We start from the raw sequence: 24,487 nt of genomic DNA on the forward strand, positions 1-24,487 counted from the left end.
GGCTACTCAGTGTGAAACATCTTTGCCTCAGGACGAATCTTTCCGGCATTGTTTTATTTTTCCACTAAGCTACCGCCTTTGTTTTCTTTCCGATACACCATATTTGAATTCATAAATCATTATTCGTTTGCATGGTAATATGTTTTACAAGGGCATCGCTACGCGGAGCATCCCCTCGCGACATGAGTTATTGTGTGGGGGATGCATTATTAAAGAATATATAGTTCATATAGTAAATGAGGAGACCACATTCTACTAACCCTCCATTACTACAAAAACTACCTTAAAGTTTTCTTTACCTGTACTAAATCTAAATCCCCAAAATATCAAGTTCTGGATTTAAACTGCATACTTTCACTTTGGTTTCACAGAAGTGACGCGGAAGTAGTTGTTGTCAAGTCGTACATAAAATTTCTGTTTAAAATTGTGTTATTTTAACGATATATGAAAAAGTACTCAGCTAATTGACTTGAAAATTACCAGGCTTTGTCCTTTTACCATGCCAAATAAGTGTACGAAGTTTGATAAATATCAGTGGAAGGGTTTTCTATTAAATTTGTTTCCAAGCTGAACACATACACACACACGCACAACAACGATATGCTATATCCCCTTCTAAACAAGTTGCGCGAGGGGATAATTACGGTATTCTCGGACTCCATAATTGTTTTGGTTAGTTTTGTCATTTTTATATGTAGACATTGCTGTCGACGGCCAAAGAAATTTTATAAAGATTTCTGTGAGCCAATACCCCCGCTCTGATGTGAAAATACAAAATAAGCACGCTCTGATATAAATATACAAAACAAGCATTCTGAGAGTATTGCATAAGCAATACACGTCCCCTACCGGTTTGTAGAAATTTGTGAAACAATACACTGTTTTACAGAATATCATTTCTTACCGTCTTCTATACCCCGAATCAACGAACCAACCCGATAACGAACCCGATTGTAATAATACAAAAAACACCCTGTCGATTAAATTTATAACAATGCTTGACACTTAATTACAGAATTTATTTGTTTGTTAGAAACAATAAAAGGAATGGTCCAACTAATGCACGATATTATTACTGACTACATACTTTCCTTGTTTATTTAATACACACCGAACCCGATAACCAAACCGAACATTAAACAAGTGAAAAGCTGTCAATGTGACAGCAAACCGGGTTTTCTTTTATGTAAACTGTATTCATAATCCATGTCAACCCTTATCCAGTGAAATGGAGTACCCTACATGTATATGCAACATTTTGCCAAGAAATGACTTAGTTCAAAAGCTAGTATTTTTTTCATAAATTATCGGAAATCAAAATCCTAGCAATATGCACACCTCTGATATATGTACAATTGATCTGCAAAAGAACAACTTCCTATCTTGAGAACTGTAGGAGGAGTTATCCGTACAATGTGGGTACCCTATATGCAATATTTTGCCAAAAAATGACTAAGTTCAAAAGCTGGTATTTTTTCGATAAATTATCGGAAATCAAAATCCTAGCAATATGCACACCTCTAATATATGTACAATTGATCTGCAAAAGAACAACTTCCTATCTTGAGAACTGTAGGAGGAGTTATCCGTACAATAAGGGTACTCTATATGCAATATTTTGCCAAAAAATGACTAAGTTCAAAAACTGGTATTTTTTCGATAAATTTTCAGATATCAAAATCCTAGCAATATGCACACCTCTGATATATGTACAATTGATCTGCAAAAGAACAACACTTCCTATCTTGAGAACTGTAGGAGGAGTTATCCGTACAATGAGGGTACCCTATATGCAATATTTTGCCAAAAAAAGACTAAGTTCAAAAGCTGGTATTTTTTCGATAAATTATCGGAAATCAAAATCCTAGCAATATGCACACCTCTGATATATGTACAATTGATCTGCAAAAGAACAACTTCCTATCTTGAGAACTGTAGGAGGAGTTATCCGTACAATGAGGGTACCCTATATACAATATTTTGCCAAAAAATGACTAAGTTCAAAAGCTGGTATGTATTCGATAAATTATCGGAAATCAAAATCCTAGCAATATGCACACCTCTGATATATGTACAATTGATCTGCAAAAGAACAACTTCCTATCTTGAGAACTGTAGGAGGAGTTATCCGTACAATGTGGGTACCCTATATGCAATATTTTGCCAAAAAATGACTAAGTTCAAAAGCTGGTATTTTTTCGATAAATTATCGGAAATCAAAATCCTAGCAATATGCACACCTCTAATATATGTACAATTGATCTGCAAAAGAACAACTTCCTATCTTGAGAACTGTAGGAGGAGTTATCCGTACAATAAGGGTACTCTATATGCAATATTTTGCCAAAAAATGACTAAGTTCAAAAACTGGTATTTTTTCGATAAATTTTCAGATATCAAAATCCTAGCAATATGCACACCTCTGATATATGTACAATTGATCTGCAAAAGAACAACACTTCCTATCTTGAGAACTGTAGGAGGAGTTATCCGTACAATGAGGGTACCCTATATGCAATATTTTGCCAAAAAAAGACTAAGTTCAAAAGCTGGTATTTTTTCGATAAATTATCGGAAATCAAAATCCTAGCAATATGCACACCTCTGATATATGTACAATTGATCTGCAAAAGAACAACTTCCTATCTTGAGAACTGTAGGAGGAGTTATCCGTACAATGAGGGTACCCTATATACAATATTTTGCCAAAAAATGACTAAGTTCAAAAGCTGGTATGTATTCGATAAATTATCGGAAATCAAAATCCTAGCAATATGCACACCTCTAATATATGTACAATTGATCTGCAAAAGAACAACTTCCTATCTTGAGAACTGTAGGAGGAGTTATCCGTACAATAAGGGTACTCTATATGCAATATTTTGCCAAAAAATGACTAACTTCAAAAACTGGTATTTTTTCGATAAATTTTCAGAAATCAAAATCCTAGCAACATGCACACCTCTGATATATGTACAATTGATCTGCAAAAGAACAACTTCCTATCTTGAGAACTAAGGGAGGAGTTATCCGTACAATGAGGGTACCCTATATACAATATTTTGCAAAAAAATGACTAAGTTCAAAAGCTGGTATTTTTTCGATAAATTATCGGAAATCAAAATCCTAGCAATATGCACACCTCTGATATATGTACAATTGATCTGCAAAAGAACAACTTCCTATCTTGAGAACTGTAGGAGGAGTTATCCGTACAATGAGGGTACCCTATATACAATATTTTGCCAAAAATTGACTAAGTTCGAAAACTGGTATTTTTTCGATAAATTTTCAGAAATCAAAATCCTAGCAATATGCACACCTCTAATATATGTACAATTGATCTGCAAAAGAACAACACTTCCTATCTTGAGAACTGTAGGAGGAGTTATCCGTACAATGAGGGTACCCTATATGCAATATTTTGCCAAAAAATGACTAAGTTCAAAAGCTGGTATTTTTTCGATAAATTATCGGAAATCAAAATCCTAGCAATATGCACACCTCTGATATATGTACAATTGATCTGCAAAAGAACAACTTCCTATCTTGAGAACTGTAGGAGGAGTTATCCGTACAATGAGGGTACCCTATATACAATATTTTGCCAAAAAATGACTAAGTTCAAAAGCTGGTATGTATTCGATAAATTATCGGAAATCAAAATCCTAGCAATATGCACACCTCTGATATATGTACAATTGATCTGCAAAAGAACAACTTCCTATCTTGAGAACTGTAGGAGGAGTTATCCGTACAATGAGGGTACCCTATATGCAATATTTTGCCAAAAAATGACTAAGTTCAAAAGCTGGTATTTTTTCGATAAATTATCGGAAATCAAAATCCTAGCAATATGCACACCTCTGATATATGTACAATTGATCTGCAAAACTTCCTATCTTGAAATCTGTAGGAGGAGTTATCCGTACAATGAGGGTACCCTTTTGGCAGCCGCCCGCCCGCCCGCCATTTTCACCATTTTAATAACCGGATTTTTCCGTTGGAAAACCCGGTTAAAAATTGGAATATAAAAAATTTATTTTCTCGAAAAGATGTCAACAAGACGCTACAAAAGTGTTACTAGATCTGTAGTTTGACATTTTGAAGCTGTTCAGCAAATTTCATGCTATTCCTCAAACGCATAAAGAAAAAAAGTATGGAAAACTGAGTAGGACAGACAGACGGAGGGACAGACAGACGGACGCAGAGGAAAGCTATAGTCCCCTCCGGTGAAAGCCGGTAGGGGACTAATAAGCAAAGAAAGTCGACATTTAACAGGAAGTTGACATTGAATTTGTTTAAAAATGAATCCCACCATATGGCATGCCAAAACAAAGAGTGTGTTAAAATTTCAAACATCAGTGAATAATACTTGCGGAGAATTCTTTGACAAAAATGTGTTACGGACAGACAGACACACAGACAGACAGAATCACAAGGTTAAAACAGTATACCCCTCTCCTTCGAAGCGGGGATATAACAATCTTACTTTTAAACACTATATTGTTACATCAGTATAAGATATAATGTAAACTAGTAGACTAATTGTTCTCGAACAATTAGAGGTCTTTCCACCTCATTGTTTTCTATGTTTGAAATAAGATTGCTTCAATTTTCTGCGTTACTTCATAAAAAAAGTGTCAAACGATTAAGTTTTCAATTTTTTTAATGCTTGACCTTGACCTTGACCTTTGACCTTCATGTCATTTTCATCTGACAAGGTAGACGCTTCAATACCAAATGGTCCGATGTATCTATGATTATTGATTCAAAAGTTATTTGTGTTTCTTTATTGAATGTACGAAACCTTCAGGGGCAATAACTGCTAGAAAGGGACGTTGGACCCTGTCGGTATGAATAGATTGGAGAAGCGTCTAAGTATACTGAATACATTAGTAAAAGTTTCAAGTCTCTATCTCTAATGGTTAATGAGGAGTTGCGATAACAAGCATTTTGTACAATAGGGGCAATAACTCTATAATTGTTACATGGTAAGGGTCAAAGGGTTATATTTTGAAATGTCTTAAGATGTCCTACTACATCCATGAAAAAGTTTTTCTCTACCATCCTAAACAAAAGAGATACAAAAACTCATTAATTAAGAGAGTTTCAAATGACCTTGACCTTTGACCTTTATGTTATTTTGTTTGACCAAGGTAGATACTTCCATCCCAAGTGGTCCAAAGTCTCTATGATAAGTTATAAAAAAGTTTGAAGTGATTTTATGGAAATATAAATACTTTCAGGGGCAATAACTTCTAGATGTGGACCTCAGATCCTTTCGGTATGAATAGATTGAAGAACCGTCTATGTGTACTGAAGACATTGGTAAAAGTTTCAAGTCTCTATCTCTTATGGTTTCAGAGGAGTAGCGATAACAAACATTTCGTACAATAGGGGCAATAACTTTGTGTTTATTCAAAGGTATGAGCCGAAGGGCTATATTTTAAAATGTCTTAAGATGTCTTAATACATCCATGAAAAAGTTTTTTCTCTACCACCCTTAACAAAAGAGATCTAAAAACTCATTAATTAACAGATTTCTAAATGACCTTGACCTTTGACCTTTATGTTATTTTGTTCGGCCAAGGTAGACGCTTCCATCCCAAGTGGTCCGAAGTCTCTATGATAAATAATAAAAAAGTTGGAAGTGGTTTTATGGAAATTCAAATACTTTCAGGGGCAATAACTGATAGAAGGGGGTCTCGGATCCATTCGGTATTAGTAGATTGAAGAACCCTCTAGGTGTACTGAAGACATTGGTAAAAGTTTTAAGTATCTATCTCTTATGGTTTCAGAGGAGTAGCGATAACAAGCTTTTCGTACACAAGGGCAATAACTTTGTAAGTTCTGGGAGTTATCAAGCAAAGGGTCATTTGGTACCATAACTTTTAATGGTCAATAACATAAAGAAAAAATTGTTTCAATATCTCTTGAAACAAAAAAGCTGTCCCTGGAAAAAAAGAGAAGAAAAAAAATAATAAAAAACATAAGAAAAACAAAAGGTCTTTCACCTGAAAGGTGGAAAGACCTAAATATACCTTATTTGCCAGTATATAACTAATGATGATTTGTTTATCTGCATCACCTATAATTGACTACATTATCTTTCTCTCTTCTCTCTCATTCCAGCCACGAGCAGCAGTGTCTTAACTCCATCCTTTACTATCTGATTGGACAGAGGTCAGTCAAAACATTACGTTGAATCTTTTCTGGAGTTACATGTAACGCCTATTAAAAGCCTCTACGTAGTTCACTATATAAGACGAAAAATTTTATAATTTAGAGAACTCTAATCCTAGAGATGCTTGATGCCAAAAATGGTAACAATTAACCTTGTAGTTTTTATAAGAAGTTAGTAAAATTGTTAAAGGACGACGCACGACGACGGACGAAGACCAACGACAAAAGCCAACCAGAGTGACTCGGGTAACCTAAAAACTTGAAAAATTCAATAACTATTACTCCCTGATGATTTATTTATTATCCCCTATCGCAACTTGTGGCGAAAGGGATATAGCATCGATGCTGTGCATGTGTGTGTGTATGACTGTGTGTGTTCAGCTTAAAAAAAGTTTAAAAGAAAACCCTTGCATGGAGATTTATCAAACTTCGTACACTTATTTGGCATAGTAAAAGGACAAACCCTGTTAATTTTCAAGTCAATTAGTTGAGTACTTTTTAATATATATCGTTTAAATACCGCATTTTTAAACAGAAATTTTATGTACGACTTGACAATAACTACTTCCGCTTCACTTCTGTAAAACCAAAGTGAAAGTAAGCACTTGATATTTTATGGATTTAGATCTAGTACAAGTAAAGAAAAAGTAGTAATGGAGGGTTAGTAGAATGTTGTCTCCTCATTTACATTTGCATAACTATATATTCCTAAATAATGAATCCCCACACAATAACTCATGTCGCGGGGGGATGCTCCGCTTAGCGGTGTCCTTGTTAAAACCGAACTAAATAGACTCTTCAGTTGGAAAATCAAAGCTTAAAATATTGAAGAAAACAATTTTAAAATAAAGGGAATTCCTGAAACAGCCAATGAAAACACCTTGAAGGTTAGCAAGAGTTTCTAAATGGCCCCAAAAAAACAATTTCAGGTAGATGACGGGGAACTTTAAGCCGTACATAGGATTCCTGGAGCGATGGAGACAATATAACCGATTGTAATGAATGTAAATGCGACAAGATATATGAAGAGATCAGACGTAAAGACGTTAAGAAACTGGTTTTGACTCGCGGATGTTCTCAACAAGTTAAACCCCAAACTGTATGCCAATCTGAAAAATCTCCAGCAATAGAATTAGCATAGTAATCAAAATTGTCAAAGGTGTTGTGTGAAGGCAAGTAACCACAAAGTCTAAGCTGGTATGAATTTATGACAATATTTAATCCCTAAAATTTTTCGATAGCTCCTCATTTGCTTCTGGGATAGATAGACCGGTCGAAAGGGTTAAGTTCGTTTGCTTTCCGATCTAGGCTTTAAGGTTGCACAGATATCATGCATGAACTACAGTTTGTAGTAATATGATTGAAAACGAAGGAAATAAAATAAACTACAACCAAAAATATACAAGAGGATATACACCACATCACTTAAGTGATACATGGCTGACCAAAGCCCTTTGGAGCAATAGACACCTGCTACGGTAACTGCAGTGCTGCTCTGCAGGGCAAAATGACATCGTTTTGTGAAATATGACGTAACGTCAATTGCTTCAATTACGCCATTTAAATATCTACCTACTAAAACTTCGGCAAAGTATATCAATTTGCCCTGCGAGAGAGCAGTACCACAGTTATCGTGAAATGGTTTATACAGCAGGCTATGAAAAACTACTTGTCTAAGACCAATTTTCACCACCCATTACTACGGAAGCGTATTAGGATCGCAGCAGTATTTTTATCCCCCGCCGCAACGCGGAGCGGGGACATAGAAATGCCGGGCGTCCGTCCGTGTGTCCGTCCGTCACACTTTTTTGTAAGCGCTCATGCCTACAAATTTTGACGGATTTTGATTAAATTTATACCAAATGTTTATACCACTATAACCTTGGTCAAGTTCTAAAATCAGCATGCGTCGATACTTTTTGTTGGAGTTGTGGGACTTTTACCACAATAATGACTCCGTTTTATCTCAAAATTCACCTTGTACGCGCTCTCATGCCTACAAATTTTGACGGATTTACATGGAATTTATACCAAATGTTTATACCACTAATACCTTGGTCAAGTTCCTAAATCAGCCTTGGTCTATACTAGTATACTGCTTGACCGGCGGGGGACCCAGGAATTCTATTCTTGTTTATTACTTTAATATAACAGATTAGTAATTTGTTATAACAGATTATCAATTTGTTATAACAAATCAATAATTTGTTATAACAGATTATCAATTTGTTTTAACAAATAATCAATTTGTTATAACAGATTAGTAATTTGTTATAACATTTATAATTTGTTATAACAGATTAGTAATTTTTTATAACAAATTATTAATATGTTATAACAAATTAGTAATTTGTTATAAGAGGTTTGTTATAACAAATTAGTAATTTGTTATAAGAGGTTATTAATTAATAATCTGTTATAACAAACTAATAATCTGTTATATCAAATTACTTATCTGTTATAAGAAATTAATAAAAAAAAAAACACTGCTGCGGCCCTAATACGCTTCCGTACATTGCTATGTCATTTTTGTATATAATTTTATTTATTGATAAAATGACGTAACCATGCAATTGCAAGAAATGGTACTTGGCAAGAATCAGTCTTAGCCTTGTATCGGTATTCTGTAGTTCGCTGAAATTTTATCACATTGATTCAAGATGGATGACAAGTTGATGAACACGTGGTGTCATCCAACTAACTGAATGATAACTGATGTACGATAATATAACGTCTAACTGAAAAACATAGCTATGTTTGATTGCACGGACAAATTCACTGAAAACATCCATATAAAATATTTATTTAAAATGCGTCAGTCCGTGTAGATCAATCAAAATAAATCACAATTGCTGCAGTGGATCGCAGTAAAGGAATTCTCTTAAACTAAAGTAAAACATTTATGTTTTCATTTCGTAATTTGCAATTCCTTGTAAATCAATCAAAATAAATTACAGATGATGCAGACGATTGAAGATGATGAAAGAAATCTTTAAATTATAAATTGTAAATCAATACCTGTAAAGAATTCTATGAATGTTTTATTGTAAATCAATAAATACAGAAGATGCAAATGATTGAGATTGAAATAAGTCTCTGAATTTTAAATCAGAAAGTTATGTTTCCTGCAAATTAAAAGATTGCAATCTACAGTTAACGATTAGAAACTGAGGTTCTTTGAAGGGTTTATGATTCAGATTTAGTGGCTCTTTACATAATAATAAAAGCTGGAAAGCAATTGTGTTGACTGCTGCATATTCATACAACAGAGGATTAACAATTTTAACAGTTTGGCTATTTTCATACGTAGTAAATACCACTGACAATAAGTGAATATATTTCGATAAGAAAATTAAAATAAATATATATAAAATTGAATACCTTGATATTGTTCCGATAAGTGATATGATAAATTTTCACATCACTGAAATATTTCAATTCATAAAGGTACATCGTTTTGTCCGAAATAAAAAAAATTATCATCCCTTGAACAAGAAAAATTGTACGTGACATGATATAGCATACCATACCAAACGCTGAAACAATAGCAATCATGCGACGCCTTGTAAGCTGTAGCTCTTCGGAAATTCGGGCTGGTGAGGGTACATGTATTTTAAAAATATTCAGAAAGTAATGACACATAAAGTAAAATGTCTAAAAAAAGTTTTTGATATTTAATTATCACAGACAGAATATATTCTGTAAATTATAGATTAATAAGCCCCAAACTACGAAAGCATATTAGTATCATTTATGATAATGAAAAATAAAATCAAAGGCGTTATAACGCAGAATAAGGCGTTATAAGGCGAGTAAAGACATTACAACGCCTTTTGCAAACTAACGGTGTTTTAACAAAATTGTAAAATGCATCCATAAAGACAGATGGATGAAATGAGCCCTGTTATAATTACGCGTTTTGAAAAAAAATCAAAATGCATTAAGTTTGTGACCAAGTCTACGATCTTTAAAAAAATATTTTTTATAAAGGTTAATTGATGCCGTCGACATTAACGCACTTTTTAAAAAAATTCTGGGTTTGGTCGAAAAAATTTGATACTTTTATTATATACACTAAAAATGATTGCTTTAATCTTGTTTAGCTCAATGGGATATATTTAAGAAAGAATACACACTGCATTCCCAGCTACCTTGATAAACATTTTCTCGATTAGAATTTTTTCTTTCTATATATTAGGCTTACGTAGTTTGACCATTTACACATAAAGAATTATCCAATTATATGACATAAACTGTATCGCTTAGCATTAATTTTGCTTTTTTCCTTTTTGTGTACGCAACAAATTATATTTTTATCTGGTACATTAGCCTATGCCAGGAACGATAATGATTACATATGTAATATAAATATTGGTATTGAGGATAAATCTATAACATAATTCAACTGGCTTTAATTATACCTCCGCTCCGAAGAAGAAGGGGGTACTTAGTATACTGTTGTATACGAAAATTGGTATTCAACGAATATTGATGAAACCACAGTATACTGTTTTACTCTTGTGTGTCTATCTGTCCGTCTGTCTGTACGTAACAAAACTTTCCGTCGCATTTTTCTCAGCAACTATTTATCTCAGATGCTTGAAATTCTACCACACTATTTGTTTAGGCATGCCATATTGTGGGATATTTTTTGTACCTTCCTGTTAAATAACGACTTTGTTTATTTTTTGCCAAAATTTTAAAACAAATTTTCGTCTCAGATTTCTCAGCAACTATTTATTGCAGATGCTTAAAATTTTAACACACTATTTGTTTAGGCATGCTATATCGTGGAATATAATTTTTGTACTAATCGGACGTCAACTTCCTGTTAAAGGTCGACTTTGCTTATTTTGCATATTCACATCAGAGCGGGGGTATCACTAGGAAGCATTTGCTCACAGATATCTTGTTTCATGTGCTTCTAAACAAACATGGTGTGTAAAAGGAAACGTTAGTTATGTTTATCAAAAGCAATATGATTTTTAAAACCTCAGTGCGAGAAAAAAAAACCAACACCCAAATGCTTATTTTTTAGTTTATAATAATTAAATGTTTATTAATGTAATTTTTTTTTCATAACGAAGTTTAAATAAAACTGACATACCATTTGATTTAAATTTGAAAAGAGTGTTTATGGTGAAACATTTACACATTCATTAACATACCTATGGAGAAAAATATTGTTTGGCCAGCTCGTTGGTTTTTTTTTTTTACAAAATAACTCCACTTAATTTACAACAAAGCGCATAAATAACGAAGGAACTAGATTATTAGGTATACAAATTATATATGAGTTAACAATAGCAAACAATTGACAAATAAGTTACCTTGAATCAAAGCACATTCAAAAACACGCTTTATCACGAGAGATGTTTTATTTTGCGTATTTTCAAAACTCCTATAAAGTTGGATATTAAACTGATTCTGTGAGCAAACTAATAAACGAGAAGAATGGTTGGTTAATACTTACCGATGATGCACATAAACAAAACCACTTTGATGAACATGTTTTTCTGCTTCTAAATCGACTCCAAATATTTTTGATGATGATTACGAATGAGAGACAGCAAGAATGTAGCTAGTGTATATTAAATCTCTTTAATTGCTATGACATCACAGGCAATGACACGAATCATTTCATAGCAGTTAAGATATTTCCGGTTCACATTCCGAGTATCTCATTTATTCTAGATGCATCATTTTTTCCGTTACAGAATTCAATAGTTCTTTACATATTATTATTAAAATCTAATAGTTCTTTAATAATGCAAAGTGAAAAATCATTTAAACTTGTAAGTGGTTGTTTTGATTTTATTCTAGTCTCTGTGAATGTATTTTAAAATAATCAAATAAATTTAAACAATATTGCCCTATTAATTAAAACAAAACAAGAGCACGCCAACCTAACGTCAAAGTACACGTCGGTCAAGTGTCGCCTGTCACTTTAAAAACTACCCGGAAAAAAAATTACGCTAAATATACTGTTTTATTTACTTAAAAAGGATGATGTTCTTGAAATTACACATTTTATCTGTTTCTCAAAAGTTTTACTTTATTTCTCGCGAGAAGGTGAGATTTTAACGACATTTTTGGAATTGCACTGTGGGTCGAAATTTACTGACCTCGAAAAATTCTGTCGGATCAATGTGTAAAAAATCCATTGTGACGTCACTCGAAAGAACGATAACTCGGGTAGTCTTATGTACGGTGTGTCAGCAGTGTATTTACAATACATGTATACATAGTCTTTAATTATTTTAATCTTGTTCTCGTGAGAGTCTGAAATGGGAAACCATATTTACAGGAAACTGCTGGTCTGATAAAAACAGGGAATTACTGGTCTGAGTAACTGACGGCAAAACAATCCGTTGAATCAATATGCAACTGGTTTTCTATTCACACACGCCTTGCCGGTAGAGCTCGCTTCGCTCGATTGGGTACCTTTAATGCAAAGTTTTGTTTAAAAATGACTAAGTTCAACAGCTTATATTTTTTCATGCTTTATCAGAAATTAAAATCCAAGTAATATACACATCTCTCATTTGTGTACAACTGATCTGCAAAACAAAAAAACTTCTTGAAAACTCTATGACGAGTTATCCGTACATAAGTAGTAGCCTTTTGGCTGCCGCCATTTTACCATTTCAGTAATCGGATTTTGATCATTTTTCCAACGGAAAACCCGGTTAATACGAGGGTTGTTCGGAAATTATTGAGACAACACGGATATTTCCATTTCTAAGTGACGAATTATGGTGAACATTGGCATGAACATTGAAGAATCCTTAACAAATAATTAAAGAAAGTAATATTTAAAAAATGTTTAATATTTTGTTTACAACGGTAGATTAACAAATCGGTGGTCGGGGTACCCGGCGCAAGCATAAACTCGGAGAATAAGAAAACTAAAACATCGTCTATCTAAGTGTCCGCAAACTTACAGCTTATACTAAAAGAAATCAGATTATATATGTTCATTTTGCTATTTATTGAAAATAACTTTTGATCAAGTTTCACGAGTGTTTGAGTTGAAATACGGATATGGTACAGATAGATTTACCAAGCAATAAGAATTTGAAAACGACAGTATATAGAAATTTGACGTCAAGGTGGCGCAGCAAATACATAGGCGTCGGAAGCAAATTGAAAGTGGAGGGGCTAGACTAATCCTCAGAAATATTGAGAAATTCCCAAAATCATGGAAATCCTAATCCGTGGGGGGGGGGGGGGGGGGGGGGGGGGGTATACCTATACTTCCAAAAACAAAAAATTACTTACCCAAATTTTCTTTTCTCCAAAATCATGAAATTCCTAATCCGGGGGGGGGGGGGGGGCTAGTATGCATCTGAATCTAACTTCTTAATCTTTCAAAGTAAATTTAGCAACAATAATCTTTCCTTCAAGAAAAAGTGGGGGGGGGGGGGGGCTGAACCCTCTATCATGCTATGTTTCTTATGGTTATGTATAACTTTGCAAAAAAAGTGGGGGGGGGGGGGGGCTAAGCCCCCCTAGCCCCCCCGGTTCCGACGCCTATGAAATATACATCAAATTGATGGAAATTTCGGAAAAAGACCTTTTAATGCCACCCAATTGCTTTAGTATAAACTATACGATTGCAAGGGATAAAGAACTTCAGTTTATCGTCTTTTTTCACTAATTGTTTAGCTAGAATTCAGACAAAGTGACTAAATATCAAGTACTTTTTACACACTAACTGATGTAAACAGTTCTAAAATATGTACACAGAATCACTGTAGGAGACATTTCACAGTAATTTGACTTTCAGTTAGAAATGACCCGATTTTTTTCCAAAAAAATCAAGAATGGAGGGAATATGCGAATGTTGACATCTTGAAATGTAAACAAAAGATGAGAAATGAAGAATTAATTATAATTTCCCTGTGTTTGTTAGGTTTTTGAAACATATGATCAATGAGAAGCGTTAGAATGACGTTGCGGTAAGTTTGCGGTTGCGCCGGGTCACTGGGCGATGGCAATTTGGTCAGCTTACAAGGAATGATCTAATCATGCTCTGGACAATAAAGTTTTTACATTGATAAACTCTATCCTGGTATACGTTTTGGTGAAATTTCAAGGATTTATCTTTTTCCCCAAGGAAATAAGAGTAAATGTCTCCATAATTTCCGAACAACCCTCGTAATGTTATGAGACCTAAGCTATCTCCATGGACTAATGCCTACGAAAAAAAAGGTTAAGCTTTATCAAACTCGTTTTAAAGTAAAGCGAATCAATGTCTGGAAGGAAAGAAAAGAATCAGATCAGTTGAAACCGAAATAAGATTAATACCAAATGTGAATCCCCTGGCAATGAGAAGAACTTTTATTATTAAAGTATATGCCTCCAGCAATAATACAACAGCACAACTCTAACGGCAGCTAGATATTCACTTATTTAGTCAGCTTGTTTTGACCTGTTTTCTTACAAACTCGTTCCATAGCATGGCGAATCAATGTATGGATATCGGGAAATAGGATCAGAGCAGACAAGACCGAAATAAGACCAACTCCAAGTACAAATCCTATGGCACGTGATGTCATACGTTCATCTTCTGCGCATGTTTTACTGCGGTGATACTGTGACGTAGTGTTCACTGGTATTGTTAAGTTTGTCTTAATTGCGTTTATTTTCTGCTGAATCTCTTCTGTCTCGTTGATCAACAGATATTCTTTAGATGTACTGATCCCACTAGAAATACATGTACCTACAAGAATTTAAATTCAATATTAATTATTGTACCATCACTTATTGTAGTGTAACTAATTATCATTACGACGATGATCGTCTTAAAAGTCTTGCTTTTAGTAAATGTTTTAGGTAAAATCTCGACAGTCAAGAATTACGTTTCCATCCCTGTTTCGACGAATTCTTACAAAAAACTTCTTATCCAAAAATTACAATTGCATTAGATATCACGGAGAACAGATTTATTCATCAACACGTTATGTACTTATCCGGAGAAATTAGAGGAACGAAAACAGTTATCTTGCGGAGATTCATAATAAAAAGTTAACATTTATATTATTCGTCGAAGAATGAACTAGAATAGAAAAAAAGAAAGATAAAATCTCCAAACAGCATTGGCTTTGATTTACGTTCACGTGTATTCTTTTGGCTAAAATTGGACCAAATGCTAAGGAAGCTTCAAGTGCAATGTCGATATTGTTTAAAAGGCATAAATGCTAGTGATTCTTAGGATGTTTTCTGGCAGTTGTTAATTATTAATATTAGATACTAATTATGACAAATCACATATAAACTGAAATACAAGTGAAGAACGTTTTATTTTTTGACAAACTTACCTTTTTCTACAAATACTGCCATAAAATCAGCCGTAGCTAAAAAAATTAATTTCATGAACGTCAGCAATATATTTATTCAAAAGGTACTTGTAATTAAGTTTATTATTAAGATATTTTTAAAATTGATTTTATCTATTAAAATGTGGTGTAGATTTGTAGGTGTGGTGTAGATATATATCTACATTTTTTGGGAGGAAATCCTATCGATAACTTACTTCCAGGCATCAACGAATATGATGGTGTATTAACGAAATAAACAGCGGTTGTAGGTAGTGATTCCATTGAACAAGGTCCAGGTCCATCGACGATGAGGGTCCAACCCAGATCTCCTGAGCACCCGTAATATCCCTCGTTAACGTAAAAATGTCGGTGAATTGATGAAGTGCTTACTGTATCACTGTAATAAAGCAAGAAGTTCAGGTATTAGTATAGTTATACAATATAGCGAATTTACACTTAGTGGTTTCAAAGTTTGAATATTTTTGGTTTAAAAAAGATATATGATAATTAAAAAAATTATATTCTTGAGGCCTTCCCCAAATAGTCAGTTCCTATGAAATATCCCTAGTAATTTGTCCCAAGATCCTATATTAAAGCTGCTCGTCAATGGTATTGTCCGCCATATTTGTCTTTGCTGCTATTCCTACAACCCCTATATATTATAAGCCGCACGCCTCTTAAAGGTTAGACGACACGATCCCCGATCATCTTTTTTTATCTCTTCCTCTTAAATAAAGAATTCAAATGAAAATTAGAGGTACTGTGAGCAAGCTCTTAAATAATACCCCCCCCCCCCCGCTAAAAAAAAGTAAGAACTCAAATATTTTTCTATAATAAAAATTGATGGATCCATCTATTTAACCGTCCATGTTCTATCAATAACAACTGCTTTTTTTAAATGTTAAATGATAATGTGAGTACTTAAACCAATTTATATTCTCAAAATTCCATTTTATTTCAACTTAACTGTTAATGCATGAAGGCATTTCCATCCCTACCATAACAGACATGACCGGAGTTAAACGTTTAAACTACATGTCAAGCAACCATTGAATGGTAAACCAAACCCCGATTTTTTTTTTTCAAAAAAACAATTTCCACCCCTTACTTTCAAAAAAATACATCGAGGCGCACAATTTTCTGAGGGGCAGGCGGGGATAAGAATCTAACAATTAATTTTATGTGGCCTAAGTTTACACAAGCACGCGTTGTGTCAAATTTTACCTTCTAATCATTTCCATTAATACAAGACATGACAAGGACAGGAATTAAGCATTGTTTCTGCCAGTGACCTTAAATTTGCCCACATGACTTTGGGTCAAAGTCATGACACATCCTCATGTCATAAGCAATCTTTGTGTGAAGTACGAACTTCCAATGTTTCTCCATAAGTAAGATATGGAGTGACCTTAACCTTGCACAAATGACCTTGCGTCAAGATCATGACACACCCTCGAATTTTGCATTTTTCCTGCCACTGACCTTAACCTTGAACAAATGACCTTGTGTCAAGATCATGACACACCCTCGAATTTTGCACTTTTTCTACCAGTGACCTTGTCCAAATGACAAACCCTTAGGTCATTATCAAACTATGTGTGAAGTACGAGCTTCCAGTGTTTCCCCCATAAGAAAGATATGAACCGGACATGAATTTTGCACAGACAGACGGACGGACAAGGTAATTCCTATATACCCCCCAAACTTCGTTTGCAGAGGGGGTATAATAACCCGGATTTCGACCAAATTATATTTGATTATGCCCCTTACCGTGTATTTCTACGATTGGAGATCAATATGTAATATGTTTATCATCGTCGGAAACCCACGGTCGGTTTCGCTTGTCTTACCTCCCGTTGGGTCACTAAGCCAAAAAAAAAAACGCTTGGAGGGGTGTCTGATATACGTTATTTGATTGGGCGCAATAACTCGAGTTATTGCAAAAGACAACCAATGAAAATCGCCGATACAATAAGCACTTCGGGCTAAAATTAAAATATGGCGGCCTTCGAGACAAAAGTGAAAAAAGTCTTTCATTTAAACGAACTAAAGAGCTTTCAAAAAGAATCCTTAGCAGCTCTTTTGAAAAAGAGGGACGTATTTTTATCTATTAAGACAGGGGGTGGGAAAAGTATTTGTTATCAGGCTTTTCACACGGCATTTAGTGCCAACCCTTACGACAGCATTCTACTCTCTGTTTTGGTCATCTCGCCACTTTTGTATATTATGCACGAACAGTGTCATTTTTTGAGTACATTAGGATTTCATTCAGCGTATATAGGTAAGTTGATTACTTTTCTATGATATTATCGATAAATTATTAAAGTTAAAACTATATCAGTCTAATCAGATGGTATTCTCTTTTGAGAAGTGGACAGGCATAGCCTACATCCACTTCTCTTCGCAAGCCCTCATATTTTGATTTTGGAAAACGTGTAAATGTCGGAACGGAAGACGGTCTACGCTTCGACCCATGTCTCGCCTCCAGTTTCTCTGAATTTTCATAACAGACCTATTATTTCTACATTTAAAACATACATGTAATTGCACACATATATCACAAAAAAATCAGGATGTAGGCTATGCCTGTCCACTTCTCAAAAGAGAGTAATCAGATGGTGGTCAATCCTTGCCGTTACCGATCTCGATACACATTTTTGAAAGTTTTGTGTTAATGACAAGTATATACCACGTCCAATTGTGCATCAAACATTCAACAACACAGAAATTATATATCAATAATCATTGTTTATGGTTTTTATTTTAATATTCCTTAAACATGTTAAATAGGTGGAGATGATGACGACTCTATTTTAAGGAAGGGAATGCAGTTCGTATTCACATCACCTGAAAGTCTATTAAATGGAAAATGGAGGGAGTGGGTTACAAATAACACTTCCATCAAATTAATAGTTATAGATGAAGCTCACACGCTGTTACATTGGTAGGTATAGTCTTACCCTGAATTAAACACATTTGCACAAAAATATCTTGAAATATTTGACCTTAAACATCATTTATAACATCATTTATACCCTGTTATTAGGGTCTTCCGTTTCCAACGGAAGACCCTATTGTTTTTGTTAGGTTTCTTTTTCTCTATTTTTCACTATTATTATTCTTTTTTTTCTTAACATTTTTCTTAAAACTCAAATATCTCAAATATGCTTCAATGGATTTTTATGAAAATTTCACGAATAATACAATATATCAAGGTCTTTTATCATGTACATTTTTGTTGATGACATCACTTCCGGTCGGCCGTTATATTGGTTTTTCTTTTTGTAAAAAGTGATCTTGTCCTCCCTTTTTCGCAAAAACGATTAAAGATAGAAAATTGAAAGTTTCAGGAATGATAGATTTTTGAATTTCTAGGGCCGATCGGGTAAAACTACGATCGTCCGTCACTTCCGGTCCGCTCAAACAGCATTTTTGGAAAATTGTGTTTTAATTTTTTTTTAAATCAAATAATCTACAATTTTATTTCCATCAGAATATGTTTTAAACTTATCAAATTTTAATATGAGCAGGTCGTCCGTCACTTCCGGTCGTCACCGGAAGTGATACTAATATTTCCATTTTTGGAATTTTAAAGCATATGCGTTTTGTTGAAATTTTTGTACTGAATACAAAACTGAAAACCGTTTTAAAATCGGACGACGCATTGCAGAGATATTGAAGTTTAAAAATGACGTTTTCCGGAAATCTGCATTTCGCAGTGTAGGTTGAAAAATTAGTTTAAAAGGAAGTTAATATGATAGTAAATCGTACCAAATGTCAACAGTTTAATTGAACCCTATCAATTCAAAATCAAACGAAAGACCCACTTGTTGCTCGCAACAAGGTGCTTTCAGGTAATTCAGTTATTCTCGAGAAATTAAGCGTCAAAGTTTTGAGGCGAGAGTCTGAGTAGCTCAGTCGATAGAGTCATGGATATGGCCCAGGTGACCCGGGTTCAAGCCCCGATTGCCGCAAATTTTTTTTTACTACTTTTCGCTTAGATCTACGATTTTATCTTTGAAGTGATAAGTTTAATCTAATCTATTCACAAATCGGACGGAAGACCCACTCGTTGCTTGCAACGAGATCGTGTCTAGTTTTTTTTATAATTCTGTAGTTTATGCTTAAATTGGTAGTAAAGTAACAGTATGCATATCCGATATACTGTATGAAAGTTATACAATGGCCTTATACAATGAAAAAATAAACATTCATCATTTTAACAAAGTACTGTTCATATTGTTTTTTCATAAATCATAAAGTTACAACTGATAAAAAGCTTCATCCACTTATATTTACATTTGCAAATATGTTTCCGTACACGAACCTTATACGAAGCTATAGAATAGCGAAAACAATTCAGTGTGAACTTTTTCATGATCAAAGCATGTTTGTCGGTTGTAATACAATCATACCCGGTTCGACATCAGGTCGACTCTTTATGCCCCTTTCACAATTGGCGCACGAGCACTTTACAACACTTTGCGACCGGATTTTTTTAGATTCGCATGAGCTCTCTCATACGTTGCACGAGCTCTCGCATATGTTGCACGAGCGTTTAGTGCTCGCATCAAGTCTCCTCAAAATAGTGGACATGCACATTATTCAGACGCGACCGAATGCGATCCAAATCATCGCAGTGCAACGCACGAACATTAGTACGAACGTTTTACAACGTTTGTGTACTCGCAAGAGTGATGCACGATTTTTAAAGGTCGTAAGATGAATCGCAGTTGTTAATACGCGTATTGTGCGACCATGAGACTATTGCTCAACATGTCTTGTGTTATCTTGCAACGTGTTACAATCATTGCACGACTTATCAGTAATATACCATGCTTTGCCACTAGTATATATACCCTGTAAAACATCTCTGTTTCAGACCAGAATTCAACAATATACATTTTTTGCATGATGGTGAGGGAAAATTGAAGATTTATTTCTCCAAGGAAATCATATTTCTACTGGGCATCCCCCGCGGGAAATTTGTTTTTCTGGGGGAATAAATCTTCATATTCCCTGAACATTGATGCAATAAACGAACAACATATGATTATACAAAATACGTTGATTTCTTAAATTTGTTTGATTGTTTAATTTCCTATATTACTCTCTCTCTTTTCTTTCATAATTTCGATTTAGAGATAGTTAAGTTGGTTTTGTGAAAAATAGAGAATCATAATAATTAAATGTTTTTGATTTAATCATACTTGTCTACATCATATGCTCATATCGGCTTTTTCATTTCTATGAAATCGCCCCGTCACGTGACTTTCTAGACCAATCAAATATAATAGAATAATCATATTGAGGTATAATAATAAATGCTGCTCCATCTCTGTTTCTTCTTGGGCGTCATGTTCTCTTGCTTTCAACTATGTCTACTGAAAAGCGTCAGAAATGGGCGGTATTATTACGGGCCGCCAGGAGGCGGTCCGTTATTTGATACACATTTAAATATTGTAACTGCGTTTCTGCGGGATAGTTTTTTTTAATGAATTAATATTATGCTCATTTTTATTAATTTAAAGTAAACTTGCATGTACAAATATGTTTTATGCCTTTTAAAAATATTACATATTTTTTTGTTTTGCTCGTAAATGAAAAGTTAGTCATAGACTGTTGTGTCAGATGCGTTTTTATCGAGACTATAATCTATTCGGAAAATTTCGGAGTTTTCCATTGTATCGGGATCGGTATACGGGACATACTAAAGACCTGAAATACTAAAGACCTGAATGACATGAACTTTTATATAAATGATGTATTTGAATTTCTATGTGCTGCGTCAAATAAAATGACTTTGTGTGTGAATTTATCATATTGCCATGTTCTTTGTGGTAGAAAATTATCATGAAATGACATTCATATCATTTTTTACGCAAAAATATGAAAAAACTGAATTTACATACATATGGACCTGAAAATTTGAGCTAACCTGATTTATTTTTTAATTCTTTTGAAATAACAATGATTATCTTTATAAACTGTAGTGTAGATAAGATTTATAATTCCATTTAGGAAAAAATTTATCAAACTATATTCTTAATACTAATAGTAAAATGTTAAAATTCAAAACGAATTGCCGAAAATATAGTACATGTAATTAAAATTAAAATCTACAATTAAAATTAGTACAACCAACTCGTTATTTTCTTTGTGGTGTGTTTTTATGTCAACAACCAATGATGATTCATACAACAATTATATTTTTGCGGCCCATTTGACGCTTGCGTCAATATTATTTCTTGTTACCCTCTCTGACTCGCACGAGCATTCGTACCATGGAACGCATGGTTGCACGTTCAATCGTCCGATCACCTAATCTCTCGCGCGATCATATCGCATTATTTTTCAACAGTCGCTTTCATTGTACAACAGTCGCATATAGACGCAAGATATATCGCAAGATTTAATGCGTGTACATCGCACAACGCTCGCTTAGATCGTGCGAATTTCGTACAAATACTTTTTTTCAAATGCGATTATTAAGGCAACAGTTTACGATTCATATCTAATATAATTTAATCGGTCGCACGAATATTCAGTCGCTTCTGCTCGTGCGCCTATTGTGAAAGGGGCTTTAAAGTGCCAAATCACGCGTTACTTTGATATGTATTGTTTAACTTTAAAGGGGCATGGTCACAATTTTGATCAAATTTTATTTTTCTGTTTTTATTATTTGCAATGCTTTAGGAATGCGTTTCTAATGATCAAATGAAATGAAATTTAGGTGCCATTCGTTGAGTTTTAAGCAAGATACAGGGCTTGCAATTTTTCGTCATGTAAACAAGGCTCGTGCCGTTTTTGTTTACATAGGTTCAGTATACCAGTAAAAATCTTTTTAAAACTGGTTTGTCTAGCTTATTATTCATTTTAAGCATAAATATACAGTTCCTAACGATTAACACATTCATTTTAGGTCTAAAACTGGAGTTTGCATTTCAACATTCAAAAGTAAACAATCGCTTTGTATACATAGCGAAGAATTGTAAGCTCTGTAACTCGCTTGTGACTCATCAAATGACACTGAAATTTTGGTTGCCTATTAAAAATGCCTTACTGAAGCATTGTAAACATTAAAATCGAAAAAATAATTTTTGGCCCCTTTAAAAAAAGACTTTGTACCTCGATTTTCCATAAAAACCGCTTATTAATAAATGGTTGGGGAAACTAATAATTGCATTGCCTATTATTATCACACTGTACATATTCTCTACAAAATCACATTTTTACAACGTTCATTAATTCTGATTTTAAAAAATTGGACCAAGTAGCTTTACTTTTAATTATCCAGGATTTCTTTTTATTTAAACTACAAACATTTACTCAAATGAAAAAAAAATCCAAAACTATATTTTGAAACGCCAGATCTTTTGTATATGGTTAAAAAATGCAAATTAAACATATAAAAAACCTTGATGAATAATTTGAAAATTGTGCGAGGAGTTACGAAAACTTCAACCGCAACTTCTCGAACCTTTCTGACAGAGCTTGGAAAACAATGTTAAGCCGGATGTTAAGACTTTTATACATAATAGAGTCGCTTCCTATCAATAAAAGTATTGACTAGACTGCTATTTCCATGTATGTTTCTTCTGTGGTATACTGAGGATATATTATTGAATTTAATAAACTCCATCTCACATCTCAACCGATAATAAATGTTCTGTATTTAAAACAAGTTAAAAACCGTTCATTAAAAGGGAGTTGTCATGGGTGTTTACAAATTTCGTAATTCATTAGAGGATGCCTTCTGCTTTTCGGAAATGCAAATTACAAAAACTTTGGAATGAATGAAAAATTTACCTCTTATCAATGTTTCCAGTTTTCTATATAAAAGAGAGACACGTTAAAGGGATCCAAAACCACTTTCTTTTCCCCATATCGATTTTTTATTTTATTTTCTGATTGAAAAAAAAGACAAAAATTAACGGAAAGTTTACTTGGATCAAACTAAAGTAGACACACATAAAGTGCATGTACATTTACTTCGAAAATATTCTTTTCTGGATCATTCCTAAAGGAATATTACCCCTCGATGTTGAAATATTCCCCCCATTTTCCTACTGCAGTAGCAAGTGCCGCGATGTCATAACTTGTCTCCAACAAGCGATTTCGACTGAACCATCCAGTTTTGGTGGCTCCTACGGCGTCAAAAACAAAGTATTGAGCTTCAACGCCCCCAAAGTAGTAGGATACTCTTATCTGAAATCCAGAATCAAATATAAGTAATGATGATATTACAAACACCGTCTACATTTACCTTGTAATACGTGATTTTTCTGAAGATTTACAATTTGTATGTGGAATGTAAATTTGATATAAAAAATATCATATATTTTAAGAACTTGAATTAAGAAAGAAAAAAAAAATAATATCAATTTCGTGTAATTGAAATTTTTCCGACTTTTACATTCAAGCCTCAGAGATTTAACTTAAGAAATTACCTTAGTTACGCCGTTGGAATGCATATCGTCCATGACATCAGATTTGTAATGATCCAAAACCTGGTTTGTCAGTTGCTGGGCTGCCAAGTTGTTAATATTGCGAGTGCCATTATTTACGAATAAATCATAAGCTCCAAATGGTCCACCGGTCACAACTTTGAAAACTAACTCCCACCATGCATGAACGTTCCCTAGAAATGAAAACGTTAACAGAGATATAGATTTTGAAATTGTATGATTTTTAAAAGTTTGTGAAGAGTCATGTGAGAAAGCTGGGAAGGAATACTTGTTGAAGTAGGTACATCGTAAAAAGGGGAATGGAAGGACAAAGGCGTATCGTACCTCACACGGTGCCTACCTCTTGCAATTGAGTTCCTATTGCGATACTCGTAATTGGCTTATTTTATCGACCAAACACTGAATTTTCAGTTTTCGTGCAATACATGTATTTGAAAAGTACGAAAGAGGTCTTTAATGCGTCCTTGAACATTAAATGAGCAACTATAAATAGAAAGTGAGTGTAATTTC

General features: G+C 33.9%; 1 protein-coding gene and 1 long non-coding RNA gene across 2 annotated transcripts in view; both read right to left on the reverse strand.

Annotated features, from left to right (window-relative positions):
• The window catches only part of LOC117684544 (uncharacterized), a 31,189-nt gene extending 19,430 nt beyond the window's left edge, over nt 1-11,759 (reverse strand). The window contains exon 1 of the long non-coding RNA XR_010708087.1: nt 11,660-11,759. This is a non-coding gene — a long non-coding RNA (uncharacterized lncRNA). The remainder of the gene's footprint in view (nt 1-11,659) is intronic.
• A 2,594-nt stretch (nt 11,760-14,353) lies between these two features.
• On the reverse strand, nt 14,354-24,144 carry LOC105334217 (uncharacterized). Its single transcript, XM_011437585.4, has 5 exons — nt 23,960-24,144; nt 23,545-23,717; nt 15,725-15,906; nt 15,510-15,545; nt 14,354-14,911 (listed from the first exon to the last, which is right to left on the reverse strand). Exons 1-5 carry the CDS (start codon nt 23,990-23,992, stop codon nt 14,598-14,600), a joined length of 738 nt encoding a protein of 245 aa, XP_011435887.2. The 5' UTR covers nt 23,993-24,144; the 3' UTR covers nt 14,354-14,597.
• Nucleotides 24,145-24,487: the final 343 nt, after the last annotated feature.

The sequence above is a fragment of the Magallana gigas genome, chromosome 7, assembly GCF_963853765.1.
Source record: "Magallana gigas chromosome 7, xbMagGiga1.1, whole genome shotgun sequence".
NCBI lineage: Eukaryota > Metazoa > Mollusca > Bivalvia > Ostreida > Ostreidae > Magallana > Magallana gigas.

Bases quoted from the DNA above. Each gene is read 5' to 3' on its own strand.
- LOC105334217 (XM_011437585.4), bottom strand. From the start codon at position 23,992: ATGGACGATATGCATTCCAACGGCGTAACTAAG. The intron at 15,907-23,544 runs GTAATATTCCTT...GCTTTATTACAG, and splicing joins GAATATTTCAACATCGAGGG to TGATACAGTAAGCACTTCAT. The intron at 14,912-15,509 runs GTAAGTTTGTCA...AAATTCTTGTAG, and splicing joins GGCAGTATTTGTAGAAAAAG to GTACATGTATTTCTAGTGGG.